The sequence below is a fragment of the Entelurus aequoreus genome, linkage group LG01 (assembly GCF_033978785.1).
Source record: "Entelurus aequoreus isolate RoL-2023_Sb linkage group LG01, RoL_Eaeq_v1.1, whole genome shotgun sequence".
In the NCBI taxonomy this organism is placed as follows: Eukaryota; Metazoa; Chordata; class Actinopteri; order Syngnathiformes; family Syngnathidae; genus Entelurus; species Entelurus aequoreus.
The window spans coordinates 46,753,904-46,775,512 of record NC_084731.1 but is presented as its reverse complement, the minus strand read 5'-3'; the positions used below and the strand labels follow the sequence as shown (position 1 = coordinate 46,775,512).

At 44.8% G+C, this 21,609-nt stretch overlaps 1 protein-coding gene across 1 annotated transcript; it reads left to right on the top strand.

The window, feature by feature from the left end:
* The first annotated feature begins 12,009 nt into the window (after window positions 1-12,009).
* LOC133631711 (zinc finger BED domain-containing protein 4-like) lies at window positions 12,010-20,114 on the top strand. The gene is made up of 4 exons (XM_062024251.1): window positions 12,010-14,215; window positions 14,373-14,672; window positions 19,364-19,500; window positions 19,938-20,114. The coding sequence occupies exons 1-4, from the start codon at window positions 13,516-13,518 to the stop codon at window positions 20,112-20,114; spliced, it is 1,314 nt and encodes a 437-aa protein (XP_061880235.1). The 5' UTR covers window positions 12,010-13,515.
* Window positions 20,115-21,609: the final 1,495 nt, after the last annotated feature.

Here is a 21,609-nt window from a genome sequence, read left to right as displayed (position 1 = left end):
TAAATCACAAGTGTCTCAAAGGGCTGTACAAGCCACAACGACATCCTCGGTACAGAGCCCACATACGGGCAAGGAAAAACTCACCCCAGTGGGACGTCGGTGAATGACTATGAGAAACCTTGGAGAGGACCGCATATGTGGGTAACCCCCCCCCCCCCCCCCCTCCAGGGGAGACCGAAAGCAATGGATGTCGAGTGGGTCTGACATAACATTGTGAAAGTCCAGTCCACAGTGGATCCAACACATCAGCGGGAGTCCAGTCCACAGCGGGGCCAACAGGAAACCATCCCGAGCGGAGACGGGTCAGCAGCGCAGAGATGTCCCCAACCGATGCACAGGCTAGTGGTCCACCCGGGGTCCCGACTCTGGACAGCCAGCACTTCATCCATGGCCACCGGACCTATGCAACTCCCCCTCGCAGGGGACAGGGGAGAAGAGGAGAGAAGAAAAGAAACGGCAGATCAACTGGTCTAAAAAAGGGGGGTCTATTTAAAGGCTAGATTATACAAATGAGTTTTAAGATGGGACTTAAATGCTTCTACTGAGGTAGCATCTCTAACTGTTACCGGGAGGGCATTCCAGAGTACTGGAGCCCGAATAGAAAACGCTCTATAGCCCGCAGACTTTTTTTTGGCTCTGGGAATCACTAATAAGCCGGAGTTCTTTGAACGCAGATTTCTTGTCGGGACATATGGTACAATACAATCGGCGAGATAGGCTGGAGCTAAACCGTGTAGTATTTTATACGTAAGTAGTAAAACCTTAAAGTCGCATCTTAAGTGCACAGGAAGCCAGTGCAGGTGAGCCAGTATAGGCGTAATATGATCAAACTTTCTTGTTTTTGTCAAAAGCCTTGCAGCCGCATTTTGTACCAACTGTAATCTTTTAATGCTAGACATAGGGAGACCCGAAAATAATACGTTACAGTAATCGAGACGAGACGTAACGAACGCACGAATAATGATCTCAGCGTCGCTAGTGGACAAGATGGAACGAATTTTAGCGATATTACGGAGATGAAAGAAGGCCGTTTTAGTAACACTCTTAATGTGTGACTCAAACGAGAGAGTTGGGTCGAAGATAATACCCAGATTCTTTACCGAGTCGCCTTGTGTAATTGTTTGGTTGTCAAATGTTAAGGTGGTATTATTAAATAGATGTTGGTGTCTAGCAGGACCGATAATCAGCATTTCCGTTTTCTTAGCGTTGAGTTGCAAAAAGTTAGCGGACATCCATTGTTTAATTTCATTAAGACACGCCTCCAGCTGACTACAATCCGGCGTGTTGGTCAGCTTTAGGGGCATGTAGAGTTGAGTGTCATCAGCATAACAGTGAAAGCTAACACCGTACTTGCGTATGATGTCACCCAGCGGCAGCATGTAAATACTAAAGAGTGCAGGGCCAAGAACCGAACCCTGGGGAACTCCGCACGTTACCTTGACATAGTCCGAGGTCACATTGTTATGGGAGACGCACTGCATCCTGTCAGTAAGATAAGAGTTAAACCAAGACAAGGCTAAGTCTGACATACCAATACGTGTTTTGATACGCTCTAATAAAATATTATGATCGACGGTATCGAAAGCGGCGCTAAGATCAAGAAGCAGCAACAAAGATGACGCATCAGAATCCATCGTTAGCAATAGATCATTAGTCATTTTTGCGAGGGCTGTCTCCGTAGAGTGATTTGCCCTGAAACCGGATTGAAAAGGTTCACAGAGATTGTTAGACGCTAAGTGTTCATTTAGCTGCTGTGCAACAATTTTTTCGAGAATTTTGGAAATAAACGGAAGGTGGGAGACCGGTCGGTAGTTTACCATGAGGTCAGGATCGAGGTTAGGTCTTTTGAGCAGAGGATGAATAACCGCTTTTTTGAATGCTAGGGGAACAGTGCCGGAGGAAAGTGATAAGTTTATAATATTTAACACTGATGGACCTAATAATACAAACAGTTCCTTGATAAGTTTCCCAGGAAGTGGGTCAAGTAAACGTGTTGTTTGTTTTATCCCACTTACACGCTGTAATAATTCCTCTAATGTTATTTCATCAAAAATAGAGAGACTATTTTGGAGGGCAGTGTCCGTCGTATATACAGTCATATTTGTGTTAATAGAACCCAGTTGTAGCTGGGATGCGTTGTCTTTAATCTCCTTTCTAATGAGTTCAATTTTCTTATTAAAGAAATTCATAAAATCATCTGCCGAGTGGGTGGAGCTACTGGGAGGAGTCCCTTGTTGGGTTAGCGATGCTACTGTACTAAACAGAAATTTAGGATCGTTTTTGTTGAGGCGGATGAGATTTGAGTAGTATTTAGCTTTAGCTAAGGTAAGCATGCGTTTATAAGTTATTAAACTATCACTCCATGCTTGATGGAAAACCTCAAGTTTAGTCGCGCGCCATTTGCGTTCCAGTTTTCTACATGATAATTTATGAGCTCTAATTTCTTCTGTAAACCATGGGGTGCGCCTTTTAGGGGCCCTTTTTTGCTTTAGCGGTGCTATACTATCAATAATTTCGCGCAAGGCATCGTCAAAGTTGTTAGTGAGGTTATCAATAGAGCCGACATAATTTGGGAATGGTGCCATTACCGAAGGCAGTAGGTCAGCAAGAGTCATCGTTGTGGCAGCATTAATGTTGCGGCCGCTATAGCAGTTATTATTATTATTAGCTTGTTGACAATGAGTCAAAACTTCAAATTTTATAAGGTAATGATCGGACATTACGTTAGTATATGGAAGTATCATAACTTTGGAGGTGGTGACACCCCTGACAAGCACTAGATCTATTGTATTACCGTCGTGTGCGCAATACAACTGTGCTGCTTTTATTTTGAAAAGTATTATTTATGGGCGTGTGTCCGTGTGTAACCTGCGAGTGAAGGTGCACATGCAGCGACAAGTGATGCACGGTTTACACCCGAGATGCTAAAAAGAGAAAAGTTGATGACGAATGGCGTGTTTTCAACAAGACATGGACTGCCAAGCAACATTCCCTCTAAGGTGCGTGCCTGCGCAATTGCGCACTGCTCAAGCGTCCGCTGCGCACAGCAAATATATGCCGCGCACCAAATCAAATCCCATCTGAATTCTAAACAAAATAAACATATTTATTCTATGTAATTTTGCAATGCAACTTTGAGTGACAGTGACAACAAGCGACCCTAACGGTGTTGGTCAACACCGTTCAATTGAACACCGTTCAATTATTGTAACGTCTATCGAGATGCTTCGAGGACAGGAATTATATCGATCACTTTATTGAGCAAAACTGTTTATATTCAGACATAACCACACCAAAAACATGAGTAAAACACTTCTATCTAGAAAAACTAGTCATTTTCTGCCATACAAACCAGGCCAAAACCAACTTGTCATCTGTCACCAACACGCATACCACTAAACCACTGGTGCGTTTATGGCCACACAAAAAGTCGGACAACTCAAACACCACACAAAGTTACACTATGACTCCTCAGTCATACGTGTGCTTATTTTACTGTCATTTATTATTAATGTTAATTTATTTATATTAGTCATGGAATGCTGTTACACACACTATGTTGAAGTATTACTATTATTATTAATTATTATTATTATTATTATCATTTATCTTACGGTATATATCAAAAATAATATTGAGCAAAATTTAATTGAAATATTGTCGATGTGGCCCTCCAGCAGTGCTCGGGTTGCTCATGCGGTCCCCGGTAAAAATTAATTGCCCACCCCTGGTATATAATGTACAGCAGTGGTTCCCAACCTTTTTGTAGCTGCGGACCGGTCAATGCTTGAAAATTTGTCCCACGGACCGTTTTTATTTTATTTATTTTTTTTCCATAAAGAAATACAATCATGTGTGCTTACGGACTGTATCCCTGCAGACGGTATTGATCTATATTGCTATATAATGTGTATATCAATAAATTTAAAAAAATATATATATATATATATTTTTATTTATTTCTTGTGCGGACCGGTACCGGGCCGCGGCCCGGTGGTTGGGGACCACTGATGTACAGTGTATTTTGTCAACAACTGTATGTGTGTAAGTATTTCTTGTGCTGAGCAATCATAAAACTGCTGCGAAGACGCACTGGCTGAGGCTCGCAGTAATCCCGCCTCCTGGTGGTAGAGAATGCACCCCCGCCGTAGAATGCACCCCCTGACGGGAGTGTTATATCAACTAAAGCCCACACTTAAACTTTCCACGTGCAAGATTGAATCTATTTAAAAAAGTTATTTAATAAGAAGCCAAAAAGTGCAAAAACAATAATGTTCGTGTTGGAGGAGTTGTCAATCAATCAATCAATCAATCAATGTTTATTAATATAGCCCTAAATCACAAGTGTCTCAAAGGGCTGCACAAGCCACAACGACATCCTCGGTACAGAGCCCACATACGGGCAAGGAAAAACTCACCCCAGTGGGACGTCGATGAGAATGACTATGAGAAACCTTGGAGAGGACCGCATATGTGGGTAACCCCCCCCACCCCCCCCCCCTCTAGGGGAGACCGAAAGCAATGAATGTCGAGTGGGTCTGACATAATATTGTGAAAGTCCAGTCCACAGTGGATCCAACACATCAGCGAGAGTCCAGTCCATAGTGGGGCCAGCAGGAAACCGTCCCGAGCGGAGACGGGTCAGCAGCGCAGAGATGTCCCCAACCGATGCACAGGCTAGCGGTCCACCCGAGGTCCCGACTCTGGACAGCCAGCACTTCATCCATGGCCACCGGACCTGTGTAACTCCCCCTCCCCAAGGGAGAGGGGAGCAGAGGAGAGAAAAAAAGGTCTAAAAAGGGGGTCTATTTAAAGGCTAGAGCAGGGGTCGGCAACCTTTACCACTCAAAGAGCCATTTTGGCAAGTTTCACAAATTAAAGAAAATAATGGGAGCCACAAAACAAATTTTTACATTTAAAATGAAAAACACCGCATGCAGAGCTTAAATTGCCTTGTGCTATGTTAACCAGGGGTCTCAGACACACGCACCAGTACGCACTTTAATATGGAAATTTGATGTTAGTGCGGCCCGCGAGTTTTGAAAGAATGGCGCTTGATAGCGTCATACTTGCCAATCCTCTCACTAATTCTGGGAGACTCCCGAATATCAAGGCGTGATGGTACTGCTTTTGGCGCCCTCTGCAGTATGCTCAAACAGCGTACCTGTTCAACCACATGTAGAATGCAGCTTCAGCTTGATCACGTAAGTGACAGCAAGGCGTACTACTTCAACAGCCACACATCTTACACTGACGGTAGCCGTACAAAAACAACTTTAACACTGTTACGTTACAAATATGCGCCACACTTTGAACCCACACCAAAAAAGAATGACAAACACATTTCTGGAGAACATCTGCACTGTAACACAACATAAACACAACACAACAAATACCCAGAATCCCATGCAGCCCTAACTCTTCCGCTCAACCGACGCACGGAGGGGGGAGGGTTGATGTGTGGGGGGGTTGGTGGTAGCTGGGGTGTATAATCTAGACCGGAAGAGTTAGGGCTGCATGGGATTCTGGGTATTGGTTGTGTTGTGTTACACTACCGTCAGTGTAAACTGTGTGGCTGATGAGTAAGTATGCTTTGCTGTCTCCTACGTGTGCAAGTAAAAGCTACATACAACATGTGGCCGGGCTGGCACGCTGTTTGTAAATGCCATAGTGGACAATTACTGCAGTGCATTAAGGGCACGCCCTTTATTTAGTAATTAGAGTGTAAATAGGACTATAATTACCCTTGGAGTTTTCTTAGAGAGGCATTGAGATCCACAAGTCTCCTGGGAAAATCGGGGGGTCGGCAAGTATGCAGCTGAGCTGCAACAGAGTGGTCAAAGAGCTGCATGCGGCTCCGGAGCCGCGGGTTGCCGACCCCTGGGCTAGAGTATACAAATGAGTTTTAAGATGGGACTTAAATGCTTCTACTGAGGTAGCATCTCTAACTGTTACCGGGAAAGTACTCCCGGTAATTCCAAAGTACTGGAGCCCGAATAGAAAACGCTCTATAGCCCGCAGACTTTTTTTGGGCTCTGGGAATCACTAATAAGCCGGAGTTCTTTGAACGCAGATTTCTTGCTGGGACATATAGTACAATACAATCGGCAAGATAGGCTGGAGAGACCGTGTAGTATTTTATACGTAAGTAGTAAAACTTTAAAGTCACATCTTAAGTGCACAGGAAGCCAGTGCAGGTGAGCCAGTATAGGCGTAATATGATCAAACTTTCTTGTTTTTGTCAAAAGTCTAGCAGCCGCATTTTGTACCAACTGTAATCTTTTATTGCTAGACATAGGGAGACCCGAAAATAATACGTTACAGCAGAGGTGTGGACTCGAGTCACATGACTTGGACTCGAGTCAGACTCGAGTCATGAATTTGATGACTTTAGACTCGACTTGACAAAATGTAAAAAGACTTGCAACTCGACTTAGACTTTAACATCATTGACTTGTGACTTCACTTGGACTTGAGCTTTTTGACTTGACATTGTCATGTATTGGTTATCCATCCGGTCACATAACCCGGAACAGGAAACGGATTTGTTGAAGGTACCAGTTGTTATGTAACACCACACACATGTGACGGAGCCGGCCGGCAGTGTGATGTTCCTGTCGGTCTGTAGTTAATAATAAACATTCTAAAGGATACTAAGCTTTGTGTATTCAATTCAGTGGTAAGATTGACACACAACAATGGCGACGAGGATTATTGTGGACGTTTGAAGACTGTTTAGTTGGACGTTAAAAGGAGTTAAACAAGCAACATGGACAAGTCGGGGATTCAAACGTTCGCATGTTACACGGACCCAGCCACGCTCGGGCCGAGATGGACCCGTTGGCTGACTTCGTTTGAATTATATGCTGATGGGAAAGGACTGATTATTGATGCTGACGCCACGGCTGTGGTGAAGCAGAGGAGAAGAGCTCTACTTTTACACCTGGCGGGACCAGACGTCCAGGATGTGTTCCAAACTCTACCAGACACCGGGGAGGTGACTGACTATGCGAAGGCAGTCACGGCGCTGAACACCTACTTCGTGCCCAAAGTCAACTCAGCATATGCCCGCCAGACGTTTCACAAGTTGTGCCAGGAAACAGGTGAGACGGTGCAACAGTTTTCTACACGTTTGAGACGGACTGCGAGGAATTGCGGCTTTCAGGCTGACACAGACAACCAGATAAGGGACGCTATCCTGAATAAATGTACATCATCATATGTGCGCAGAAAGCTACTGGAGGAAGGGGACACGTTGACTCTTGCCCGCACATTGGAATTAGCCTCACAATGTGAGAGGATCGAGGAACAGATGGCAGCCATGTCTCTAACTGAGGAAAAGAGGGAACCTACAGTCTATGGGAGGGACACGGAGGCTGTGCATCGCGTTGCTCAAAAAGGAGGGAAATACTCTACACCTAGAGGGAAAACAGCGGAAAAAGAAGAAGGCGCCACTTCGGAGAGGAATGGCTTCAGATGTGGATGCGCTGATCACATGGCAAAAGATCCCAAATGCCCTGCACGTGGACAGACATGTCACAAATGCAACGGGAAGGACCACTACGCCAAAATGTGCCGTTCAAGAGGATCAAGAAATCAAAATGTGAACAATCTGGAGGTAGAACATGACAGTGAGTTTGCATTCAATGTGAAAGAGGATGACATGTCAGAGAAACTTACATTTTGTGTGGGGGGAGTTAAGGTGGAAATGCTGGTTGATTCTGGTGCTAAGAGCAATGTGATGGGAACAAATGTATGGGAAAAACTAAAAGCAGAAAATATCAAATGTAATTCTTATGTGCCAAAAGAGCAGAGGAATTTGTACCCATACTCATCCAGTGAACCACTGCCAATTAAGGGGATGTTTGAGTGTGAAATCACCATCGGTGACAGATCTGAACAGGCAGAGTTCATTGTAATCAAGGGTAATGGTGAACCACTACTGGGGAGAAAGACAGCCATGAAACTAGGGGTGCTGAAAATAGGTGAGAATGTATCTGTAGTTACAGACATCAAAGGCACCCTCAGGCAACAATACCCAAAGGTTTTTAAGGGTGTAGGAAAATTAAAAACCAAACAGCTCAGCCTATACATAGACCCAAAAGTCAGGCCAGTGGCACAGCCTCTCAGGCGCATACCATACAACCTCAGAGAGGATGTAGAGAATAAAATAAAGGAGCTGACTGAGCTAGACATAATAGAGTGTGTCAAAGGTCCCACCCCTTGGTTAAACCCCGTGGTGATATCCCCAAAACCTGACAATGATATCAGGTTGTGTCTAGATATGAGGAGGGCCAACGAAGCGATCATAAGAGAACGGTACCCTATTCCAACCGTGGATGACGTTTTACAAGGCCTGAATGGCTCTGCTATATTTAGCAAGCTAGATCTTAAATGGGGCTACCATCAGTTAGAACTGACCCCAGAGTCAAGAGATATAACCACTTTTGCAGTACACAATGGAGTGTACAGGTACAAAAGGCTGATTTTTGGTGTCTCATCAGCCAGTGAGCAATACCAGCATGAGATAGCCAATGCACTAGCCGGCATCGAGGGTGTCGAGAACATATCAGATGATGTGATAGTGCATGCACAAGATCAGGAAACACACGACAAGAGGTTACATGCTGTGATGAAGAGGCTTTCACAGTGTGGTTTAACACTAAATCCAGATAAATGTCAATTCAACATGGACAAGTTGGTTTTCATGGGGATACTTCTGACACAGAAAGGGATTGGTCCTACAGAAGAGAGGGTCAGAGCTATAGTAGAGGCCAGAGAACCCGAGGATGCTTCGGAAGTCAGGAGCTTCTTGGGTCTCGTAGGATTCAGTTCGAGATTTATCTCAGGTTTTGCAACAATATCAGAACCTTTAAGACGCCTGACCAGAAAAGACGTACCATTTGAGTTCGGTCCAGAACAGAAAAAAGCGTTTCAGGTTTTGAAGGAGGAATTAGCAAAAGCTGTTATACTAGCCTACTTTGACAAAGACGCACCAACCAAGGTGATAGCAGATGCTAGTCCAGTAGGGTTAGGTGCAGTGCTAGTGCAAAAACAACAGGGGGAGATGGTACCTGTGTGCTACGTGAGTCGCAGCCTGACAGACTGTGAGCGTAGGTACTCTCAGACAGAGCGCGAAGCTTTAGCTCTAGTATGGGCTTGTGAGAGACTACATCCTTATGTGTATGGCAAGAGATTTGATTTGGTCACAGACCATAAGCCATTAGAGGTTATATATGGCCCTAGATCCAAACCATCCGCACGCATTGAGAGATGGGTCCTCAGATTACAGCCATATGATTTCAGAGTTGTATACGTACCTGGGAAACAAAACATAGCAGACCCATTGTCACGGCTGCTGGGCAACACAGCACAGAAAGAGGTACACAAACATGATTCAGAAGAGTATGTTAGATTTGTAGCAATGAGTGCCACACCCAAAGCACTTACTACACGAGAGATAGAGGAAGCCTCTGCTACTGACCCAGAATTAATTGAGGTACGCAATGCAATAACAAGTGGATGTTTTGATAATTGTAAACAGTATGCACCAATTGTTAACGAGCTATGTACTATTGGATACATTGTGTTACGGGGGACACGCATAGTGCTGCCTCAGAGACTGCAAGCACGAGCACTTACACTAGCCCATGAGGGACATTTGGGAATAGTGGGGACCAAACAGCACCTCAGAACCAAGGTTTGGTGGCCTGGCATGGAGAAGGCAGCCGAGAAGTACTGTAAGGCCTGCCATGGATGCCAGATTGTAGCCAGACATGACCCACCAGAACCACTGAGATCCACAAGTCTACCGGACGGGCCCTGGCAAGATGTGGCCATAGATCTGCTAGGACCGCTGCCAACTAACCACTCCATACTTGTGGTGGTGGACTACTACAGTCGCTATTATGAGTATGACATTATGACCTCCACAACTGCAGAGAAGGTTGTGGACAGTCTGGAGTCTATTTTCAGCAGACACGGACTGCCAGTTACCTGCAGGTCAGACCAGGGGCCACAGTTCAAGTCTGACGTGTTCAAGGAGTATTGCGAGACAAATGGAATCACACACGTGAAGACGACTCCAAAGTGGGCTCAAGCAAATGGAGAAGTTGAGCGTCAGAACTCATCACTAATGAAAAGGATAAGGATCGCCCATGCAGAAGGACTGGACTGGAAACGTGAACTAAGGAAGTATGTGACTGTGTACCGGAGCATAGAACATGCTACTACTGGGAAGAGCCCTGCTGAGCTACTCTTCAATCGGAGGATGAGGGGAAAATTGCCAGATCTCTGTGGATCACACACAGCGTCGCTGGAAGTACGTGATAGAGATGCAGAGCAAAAGGGAAAAGCAAAGCTCTATGCTGATGAACGACGGGGAGCTCAGTACTCACAAGTAAACGTTGGAGACACAGTGCTCGTACAGCAGGACAAGGTGGACAAGTTCACCACACCCTTCAACGCGACACCACATAAAGTGGTGAGCAAAACAGGGAATCAGGTTGTGGTTGAATCACCAACAGGAGCGAGATATCAGAGAAACACCACACATGTAAAGAGATATGTGACAAACCGACCAACAGAGAGACACGACACACAAGAGGAGACGCAGTGGACGGAGGACATTGCACTTGGAGTGGACACAGAGGGACAGACTAATGACAATCACACTCCACACCACACCCGGATGTCAGAGGTGCCAAAGGCCAGACCCCAAAGGGTTACAAAACCGCCTGGAAGGTTCAGTGATTTTTGTCTTGACCTAGGTTGACTTACATTGGAAAAAAAAAAGAAAAGAGAGTTATTGTGCATTGGAAAAAAAAGTGTTTCACATGTTACTGTGCAATGGTTTCACAGGTTTGTTTGGAGAAAACGTTTTGTGGTTTTAAGGGTCAGTACAGAGGTTGTTTACGGTACAAGTTTATTTCCAAGGAAAAGAGGGATGTCATGTATTGGTTATCCATCCGGTCACATAACCCGGAACAGGAAACGGATTTGTTGAAGGTACCAGTTGTTATGTAACACCACACACATGTGACAGAGCCGGCCGGCAGTGTGATGTTCCTGTCGGTCTGTAGTTAATAATAAACATTCTAAAGGATACTAAGCTTTGTGTATTCAATTCAGTGGTAAGATTGACACACAACAGACATGACTTGACATGACTTGCTACTTTCCCCAAAACCCAAAGATTAAAAAGTTATTCGGGAGCGCTTCGTATTTTTCATTGTGTACTTGTCTATCAGCGTTGCGTGTGTCAGCGTGTGTGCTGCGTGTCAAGCGTGTGTGCTCTCAGTACAATAGCCAATCAAATTTGATCTACGTTGTTTTCGTCCCACAGCATTCATCCAATCAAATTGCAGGAAAACCGATGAAGAAGAAATGTCCAAACCACACGCCAGTGAACAAAAAATGATACCTAAAATAATTTCGTTTGGGTATAAAAATTACGAGGTGGTCAACACAAAACGGTGTGCAGTATGCAACACATGCGGTTCGAAAATTACTGATGGAGAGGCAACAACTTCCAACTTCGTCCGACATTTGAAGTTGCACAAAGAACGGTAAGTTTTGAATGTAAGCTAACGTTCATTGGCTAAGTAACGTGACTTTTATTTGCTGTGTAGTTAAATCAGTGAGGCTGTAAACTCACTGCTAACGTTATAACGTTATTGCAAACACGGGAATCTGTTGTAGTTCACTACCTTATTCATACTTTTTGTTCAGTGATTTTTTTAAGCAGGGTTACGTTAGTCAATATATCACACAAAGTAACGTAACGTTAGACGGCGGTCAGCAGCACCGCGTATTTTAGCCACCTAAAAAAAGTCAAAAATAGTCAAATAAAGGTCAGTTAAAATGTATACTATATTATGAATATGTGTACCGTTTTAGCTAGCTTTCCGACATACTGCTGGTTGTTTACCTCAGTGGTCCCCAACCACCGGGCCGCGGCCCGGTACCGGTCCGTGGATCGATTGGTACCGGGCCGCACAAGAAAAAAAAAAAGAAAAAAAAAAGTTAAAAAAAAAAAAAAAATCAAATCAACATAAAAAAACACAAGATACACTTACAATTAGTGCACCAACCCAAAAAACCTCCCTCCCCCATTTACACTAATTGGCACAATCATTCACACTCATTCGCACAAAAGGGTTGTTTATTTCTGTTTTTAATATTTCTGGTTCCTACATTTTACATCAATATAGATCAATACAGTCTGCAGGGATACAGTCCGTAAGCACACATGATTGTATTTTTTAATGACAAAAAAATAAAAATAAAATACAAATTTACATAATGTAAATAATTCAATGTATATACTCCAATTATTAACTTGTGTGATGACTGTATTATGCTGATAGTATATATTTGTACCATGAATTGATTAACGTGGACCCCGACTTAACCAGTTGAAAAACGTATTCGGGTGTTACCATTTAGTGGTCAATTGTACGGAATATGTACTGTACTGTGCAATCTACTAATAAAAGTTTCAATCAATCAATAGCTGCTGACCCCATCCACAGCAATGTAAAGCCTAAGTCGTGTGCTGGTAGCCTGTCTACTTCTCTCTATTGTGAGTGGGTTGCCCGCCATTTTCCGTGTAGTCCCTCATACAACCCCACTTCACAAATCCCGAACTATCCCTTCAACTCGAAATAAGTTTTAAAATACATGACTAGTGCAGCAACTGTAACCTAATGTTTACCACACACACACACTGTTAAGATTGATATTAATAATATGAGTAATGAAGAGTAGTTTCAGTACTTTTCATATGTGGCTATAAGGGATTTTCTGACATCTGTTTAATATGCTTACAGATTTCAAGAATACCTGATGAACAAAAGCATCACAAATGGACCACAACAGCCTTCAATCTCGCAGTTCCTGGACAATCGTGTCGGGCATTACAGTATGACTCATCCACAGCAGAAAGCTATCACCAATGCAATACTGTCTGACTTGATTATTGATTGCAACTTGCCCCTGTCTATTGTGGAAAACAAGAGTTTTCACCACTTTCTGACAGTACTTGACAGCAAGTACACCCCAGTGTGTCGCAGAACACTGACATCAAAAACAGAGAACCTCACTGAAGAAAGACGATCAAAATTAAAAACTCAATTGAGCCACACTGACCATGTTTCAGTGACTGTCGACATTTGGTCTGACCGAAAGATGAGGGGATTCCTCTGTGTCACTGTGCACTGGATGGACAAAGAGGCAGAGAGGATACAGCTCAAGTCCAATCTCTTGGCTTGTGAGCGCTTCAAAGGCTCACATACAGCTGAACGAATCTGTGACAAATTTGAGGCTATATGTGATGAATACAACATTAAAGCTAAACTGGACTACATTATTAGTGACAATGCTGCTAACATGTGAAAAGCATTCACTGTGTGCTTCCCCAGTGAACAAGAGGATGACGATGATGGAGATCATCTGGATGACCCTGAGCTCTGGTGTGATTTAACCGTGGAAGATCAGCAAACGGTAGATGTTGCTATGGCAAAGAAAAAGCGCTTGCAGTGTTTTGCACACACTCTTGAGCTGGTGGTGGGAGATGGTTTGAAAGAAACAAAAGTGGTATCTCCTTCTCTTTCGAAGTTATCTAAACTCAGCTCACTGCTGCACACAAGCACAACATTCAAAGATGTGTTTGATGCTGAATTTGGGGAACAGAAAGGCATCCCTGCTGCAGTCAACACAAGATGGAACTCAACACTGAGGCAAGCGAAGGCTGTTCTCCAGTGCAATCATGTAAGGCTCTGTGCTGTTCTAGAAAAGGCTAGGCACAGGGAGTTGTCATTCACAGCACGGGAGTGGAATCTGTTGAAAGATTTGGTGGACATCTTGAAGCCATTTGGAGAAGCAACTGATTTGACACAGGGGGAGAAGGTCATCACAATCAGTGCTGTTGTTCCATCCATCTTGTCCCTCAATCACCACCTTGAGAAACTGAAGCCTCAGGTCTGTTTTCTGAGCGGCCTGGTCAGAAGTCTCCAGACATCCCTGAACAAAAGATTTCTTGGAATCTTCATCAATGTGAAAATGGCCAGGACACAAGATGGGATCACTGCTCCCTTTTCAGATCCAGTCTACCTCAAAGCAGCTGTCTTGGATCCAGCCTTTTCTCTGTTGTGGGTGGAGCCCCATGTGCTGGTCAGTCGTGATGTCAAGGCAGAGGTGGCACAACAGGTTAAAGGTAAATGTAACTGAGTCTAATGTAACTTTTTCCCTCATAATCTGATCTAACTGACTGCAGCAATAACTAAGTATTTCAGTCTAGCACACTGCATCACCAACACAAATGGTAATGATAAGGTCTCTTGTTTCTGCTATTGTTTTTACATGTTTACCAGAATTGATCCTGCAAGATGCTGCAGAGACTGAGCAACCTGCGCCTCTTGTTGATGAAAAAGAGCAAGGGGACCTTGGAGAAGGAGAAGGGCTGTTTGCTGCTTACCACAAGAGACAGAAGAAGGATGTTGGGACTACTCCAGCACTACAGCTAAGTCACTACCTTGACATAGCTGAAGGAAAGAATGCCCTTTTGTTCTGGGCATTGAACATGAAGACTCTTCCTTCACTGTTCCGAGTGGCCATGAGAGTCTTGGCAGTGCCTGCCTCCAGTGCTCCAGTGGAGCGAGTTTTCAGCCATGGTGGCATCATACTACGCCCCCATCGTGCACAAATGACTGACAGACTCTTGGCCAATTTGGTCTTTTGCAAATGCAATGCAGCATATGGCCCTGACATATAAAAAGTACAACCTTTTTGTTATGTTATATGCCATGTTTTTTCAATGTTAACACTTTTGTACAAATAAGTACAGTTGCACTTTATTTTTCAAATGTGTTTATTCTGTAAAGGAATGAGTCAAATGTTTAAAATGACTGGTTAATAGTGCTATTATAAAGTGCAATGTCAGCACAATTTTCTTTCCTGCAATTTAAAATGCACTTGTTTTAATAAATAAATACAGCGTTTGAAAAGCATACACAATCTGTGTTAATATATTAGTCTGTGGTTAAAAGGACTTGAAAGGACTCGAAACTCAAAATGCAGGACTTGGGACTTGACTTGAGACTTTCCAGTCTTGACTTTGGACTTGACTCGGGACTTGCCTGTCTTGACTCGAGACTTGACTCGGACTTGAGGGCAAAGACTTGAGACTTACTTGTGACTTGCAAAACAATGACTTGGTCCCACCTCTGCGTTACAGTAATCGAGACGAGACGTAACGAACGCATGAATAATGATCTCAGCGTCGCTAGTGGACAAAATGGAACAAATTTTTGCGATATTACGGAGATGAAAGAAGGCCGTTTTAGTAACACTCTTAATGTGTGACTCAAACGAGAGAGTTGGGTCGAAGATAATACCCAGATTCTTTACCGAGTCGCCTTGTGTAATTGTTTGGTTGTCAAATGTTAAGGTGGTATTATTAAATAGATGTCGGTGTCTAGCAGGACCGATAATCCGCATTTCCGTTTTCTTAGCGTTGAGTTGCAAAAAGTTAGCGGACATCCATTGTTTAATGTCATTAAGACACGCCTCCAGCTGACTACAATCCGGCGTGTTGGTCAGCTTTAGGGGCATGTAAGTTGGGTGTCATCAGCATAACAGTGAAAGCTAACACCGTATTTGCGTATGATGTCACCTAGCGGCAGCATGTAAATACTAAAGAGTGCAGGGCCAAGAACCGAACCCTGGGGAACTCCGCACGTTACCTTAACATAGTCCGATGTCACATTGTTATGGGAGACACACTGCATCCTGTCAGTAAGATAAGAGTTAAACCAAGACAAGGCTAAGTCTGACATACCAATACGTGTTTTGATACGCTCTAATAAAATATTATGATCGACGGTGTCACGGCCTGGGCGCATTGGAATGCGCCCTCATCCTTGCGCACTGCAAGCACCTCGGGACACGCCCACGGCCACGGCGCACATCCAGGGATGCGGTGCGCGCGTCTCCGCCCTGCAGCTTCCGCCAGCTGCAATCAATTACCGGCAATCGGCACACCTGCCTGTAATGAAGAAGCTGTCTACTTAAGCCTGGACAATTTGGCATGCCGGCGCCGGAATATAATCTCCTGTTGGTGTTCAGTAAGCTATGATCTGATGCTTGACGCAACTCTCGTTTTCTGCTCTATCTGTCCTCTCTGTGCTTTCCCTGCGTTGATTGTCGTGTCCTCCCTCATCCCCACAGTTCCCTGTGTGCATCCCCGAGTCAAGCTGTGCGTCTTGTGCTCCCGGATCTTCCCTGCTTCCCCCGCGCTTCCTGGTTCTCGACTCCTCGCTCGCCCCCGGACTACGACGACTCGCTCCTGCCTCTCGACCACGCTTCCGCCCTTGGACATCCCTGCCTGCCTTGCCCCTTGTTTGACAGCACCGCTCCTCCCAACACGCACCTCCAACATTTACGGTAAAACGTTCCAGATAAATACTACACATAGTCTTACACCATACACACTCTTGGATTTTGTCACACTCCATTTCCTTTTGGTTAATATTATTATTGTCTTATTATTATATATATACTTGATATATAATAAATCTTTGTATATACTGCCCCCTGGTGTCTGAGCCGTCACCTCCCCTTAGTCCAGTGGTTCTCAAACTTTTTTTGTCATCCCCCACTTTGGACAAGGGGGAGTTTTCAAGCCCCACCTGCCCCCATCGCCCCAACAGAACGCTAATGCCAAGCTGAACATTTTCAAATTTATCGAACATCAAGTAACATCAAGTTTTATACATTCAAACTCAATAACATAAAATAAAATCAAGTTCAATAATAAATAAAATAACTGTGCAGCTGTGGTATAACTTGCATCAAGTTCAATATCAAATAAAATAACTTGCATCAATTCAATAATAAATCAAACAAAAGTGTTATAACTTGCATCAAGTTCAATAATAAATCAAAAAAAGTGTTATAACTTGCATCAAGTTCAATAATAAATCAAAAAAAGTGTTATAACTTGCATCAAGTTCAATAATAAATCAAATAAAAGTGTTATAACTTGCATCAAGTTCAATAATAAATCAAATAACTTGCATCAAGTTCAATAATAAATAAAACAAAAGTGTTATAACTTGCATCAAGTTCAATAATAAATAAAACAAAAGTGTTATAACTTGCATCAAGTTCAATAATAAATCAAATAAAAGTGTTATAACTTGCATCAAGTTCAATAATAAATAAAACAAAAGTGTTATAACTTGCATCAAGTTCAATAATAAATCAAAAAAAGTGTTATAACTTGCATCAAGTTCAATAATAAATCAAATAAAAGTTTTATAACTTGCATCAAGTTCAATAATAAATCAAATAACTTGCATCAAGTTCAATAATAAATGAAAATAAAAGTGCCACTTTGCAATCTTTGCCAAAAAAAGGAGGACAGGGCAAGTGAACATGAGTTTTACAGTACTCCAGCATTAGTGGCTGCAATGAGCCTGTTTTGCACTGCACAGCTTTTCAAATCGGGGTTGCAGGCTTGACACTGCCACTGCTAAAACCTCATTGAATTCGGGGCTGAGCTGCCTTGACGCGAGTGTTTCCCGGTGAATGACACATTGTGTCCAATGCGCATTTGGCGCAACCCTCTTTATTAGAGCCTGCAGCCCGTTTCTTGACTTTGCCATGCGCGCCATCAGAGCAAAAGCCCACACAGTTTTCCCATTTAAGGTCGTGTTCTTTGAGGAAACTGTCCATTATCTTGAACAGCTCATCAGCAGTGGCTCTATTTTTTATGTATTTGCAAAACAGCAAATCCTCGCACAGTGACTCACCATTCACAAAGCTTACGCTTAGCCCCGCCCCCATTAGTTACTGTTGCTGTCTGTCAAACTTTCGCTCCTACCTAGAAATGTAAAGCATACAGGAAAAATAAGTAATTTACATTTATCTATATAGCGGATTTCACAGACAGAATCACAAAGTGATTTCCAGTGTGTATAGAAAATGAAAGCATAGTAAAAAAAAAATCAAAGAATATAATAATAAAAAAATTAAAAAAATAAAAGTGAAATTTCCTCCCGTTCCTCGCGCCCCACCTGTCATGTCTCTATTCCCCACCAGTGGGGCGCGCCCCACACTTTGAGAAACGCTGCCTTAGTCCAACCATAACAGTATATTCCGGCCAATTGATTAGGGACCTGACGGCACAGTTCCTTAGCCCCGTCCCCAGTGACTTTAACCCCTCCCCCAGTGACATTTTTTTTTTTCTTTCTCTCCATTTTTTTTTTTTTGCTGCCCCTCTCAGGATGTCTTTTTCTTTTACCTCCACCCAGGAAAATTTTTCTAGCCCTCCTCAACACTCCTTCAAGGGACTGTTTAACTCCAATATGGGGATGGAGGAATTTACCCGCCGCCTGGCCACCCACCTCCCACCCTTAGTGACTGTTCCTCAGTCAGCTGGAAGCGTCTGGCATCCGTGTTCAGAGGGGGGGATAGTACTGGTGGCTGTGCTGATGTGGTGCTGCATCCAGCCAGGCTACCCCCTACCAGACCAATACCATCACTCTTTCATTTTAGCACTGGTGGCTGTGCTGATGTGGTAGCACAGCTGCACCCAGACATTCTACCCCCTGCCAGAGAAATACCACCAGTTTTCTGCTTTTCCCAGCCGCAGCCACCGGTCCCCTGGCTAGCATCCGAGTTAGCACTCGTCCCTGAGCTAGTGTCCGAGCTAGCACTCATCCCCGAGCTAGCGTCCGAGCTAGCACCTGACCCAGAGCTAGCGTCCGAGCTAGCACCTGACCCCGAGCTAGCGTCCGAGCTAGCACCTGACCCCGAGCTAGCGTCCGAGCTAGCACCTGACCCCGAGCTGGCGTCCGAGCTAGCACCTGGCCCCGAGCTAGCGTCCGAGCTGGCACTCATCTCCGAGCTAGCGTCCGAGCTAGCACCTGACCCAGAGCTAGCGTCCGAGCTAGCACCTGACCCCGAGCTAGCGTCCGAGCTAGCACCTGACCCCGAGCTAGCGTCTGAGCTAGCACCTGACCCCGAGCTGGCGTCCGAGCTAGCACCTGGCCCCGAGCTGGCGTCCGAGCTGGCACCTGACCCCGAGCTAGCGTCCGAGCTAGCACCTGACCCCGAGCTAGCGTCCGAGCTAGCACCTGACCCCGAGCTAGCCTCCGAGCTAGCACCTGTCCCCGAACTAGCCTCCGAGCTAGCACCTGTCCCCGAACTAGCCTCCGAGCTAGCACCTGTCCCCGAACTAGCCTCCGAGCTAGCACCAGCTTCCAGGCTGACTCCTGCGTCTCCGCCAGCTTCCAGGCTGGCCTCGACCTCTGCCCCTCGGCCTGCAGCGTCGACCTCAGCACCTCGGCCTGATCCTCAGCCATCCTCGTCTCCGGCGCCGACAACGCCTGCTGCATCCACGCCTGCATTGCTGATGACGTCTGCCGCTTCCACGTCACCAATGACATCTGCCGCTTCCACGTCACCAATGACATCTGCCGCTTCCTCGCCGCCGATGTCTGTCGCTTCCAAGATGCCGATGACGTCATCCTCTTTGCCTCCGATGTCACCTCCTCGTCTCCGGCGAGACGCATCATGGCACCACTTGCATCCGCCTTCCCGACGGCCAAGAGTGTGGCCGTTCCTTGGTCGTCCGCCTCAGCGGCGTTCTTCTCGCCGCCGCCACCAGACTCATCCCCGGTGGATTCGGGGACACTTGGGCCGGCGACCCACCTCCAATTCGCCCCTCTGCCCTCCCTTGACTTTTGTTTCCGTGTTTCTGTTGGTTCCAGCTATAGGACATCTGGGAGCTGTCCATAAGGAGGGGGATACTGTCACGGCCTGGGCGCATTGGAATGCGGATCTGATGCTTGACGCAACTCTCGTTTTCTGCTCTATCTGTCCTCTCTGTGCTTTCCCTGCGTTGATTGTTGTGTCCTCCCTCATCCCCACAGTTCCCTGTGTGCATCCCCGAGTCAAGCTGTGCGTCTTGTGCTCCCGGATCTTCCCTGCTTCCCCCACGCTTCCTGGTTCTCGACTCCTCGCTCGCCCCCGGACTACGACGACTCGCTCCTGCCTCTCGACCACGCTTCCGCCCTTGGACATCCCTGCCTGCCTTGCCCCTTGTTTGACAGCACCGCTCCTCCCAACACGCACCTCCAACATTTACGGTAAAACGTTCCAGATAAATACTACACATAGTCTTACACCATACACACTCTTGGATTTTGTCACACTCCATTTCCTTTTGGTTAATATTATTATTGTCTTATTATTATATATATACTTGATATATAATAAATCTTTGTATATACTGCCCCCTGGTGTCTGAGCCGTCACCTCCCCTTAGTCCAACCATAACAGACGGTATCGAAAGCAGCGCTAAGATCAAGAAGCAGCAACATAGATGACGCATCAGAATCCATCGTTAGCAATAGATCATTAGTCATTTTTGCGAGGGCTGTCTCCGTAGAGTGATCTGCCCTGAAACCGGATTGAAAAGGTTCACAGAGATTGTTAGACGCTAAGTGTTCATTTAGCTGCTGTGCAACAATTTTTTCGAGGATTTTCGAGATAAACGGAAGGTGGGACACCGGTCGGTAGTTTACCATGAGGTCAGGATCGAGGTTAGGTCTTTTGAGTAGAGGATGAATAACCGCTTTTTTGAATGCGAGGGGAACAGTGCCAGAGGAAAGTGATAACTTTATAATATTTAGCACTGATGGACCTAATAATACAAAAAGCTCCTTGATAAGTTTCCCAGGAAATGGGTCAAGTAAACATGTTGTTTGTTTTGTCCCATTTACACATCTTAACAATTCCTCTAATGTTATTTCATCAAAGAGAGAGAAACTATTTTGGAGGGCGGTATCCGTCGTATATACAGTCGTATTTGTGTTAATAGAACACAGTTGTAGCTGGGATGCGTTGTCTTTAATCTCCTTTCTAATGACTTCAATTTTCTTATTAAAAAAATTCATAAAGTCATCTGCCGAGTGGGTGGAGCTACTGGGAGGAGTCCCTTGTTGGGTTCGCGATGCTACTGTACTAAACAAAAATTTAGGATCGTTTTTGTTGAGGTGGATGAGATTTGAGTAATATTTAGCTTTAGCTAAGGTAAGCATGCGTTTATAAGTTATTAAACTATCACTCCATGCTTGATGGAAAACCAAGTTTAGTCGCGCGCCATTTATGTTCCAGCTTTCTACATGATAATTTATGAGCTCTAGTTTATTCTGTAAACCATGGGGTGCGCCTTTTAGGGGCCCTTTTTAGCTTTAGCGGTGCTACACTATCAATGGTGTTGCGCAGGGCGTCGTTAAAGTTGTTAGTGAGGTTATCAATAGAGCCGACATAATTTGGGAATGGTGCCATTACCGAAGGCAGTAGGCCAGCAAGAGTCGTCGTTGTGGCAGCATTAATGTTGCGGCTGCTATAGTAGTTATTATTATTATAAGTTTGTTGACAATGAGTCAGAACTTCGAATTTTATAAGGTAATGATCGGACATTACCTTAGTACACGGGAGTATCGTAACTTTGGAGGTGGTGACACCCCTGACAAGCACTAGATCTATCATATTACCGTTGCGATGCGTGGGTTCATGTATTATTTGTGTAAGACCATA

Coding starts and splice junctions, on each gene's coding strand:
- LOC133631711 (XM_062024251.1), top strand. CDS start 13,516: ATGGCAAAGAAAAAGCGCTTGCAGTGTTTTGCACACACTCTTGAGCTG. Junction 14,216..14,372: donor GGTGGCACAACAGGTTAAAG/GTAAATGTAACT, acceptor CATGTTTACCAG/AATTGATCCTGCAAGATGCT. Junction 14,673..19,363: donor GGAGCGAGTTTTCAGCCATG/GTGGCATCATAC, acceptor CCTGATCCTCAG/CCATCCTCGTCTCCGGCGCC.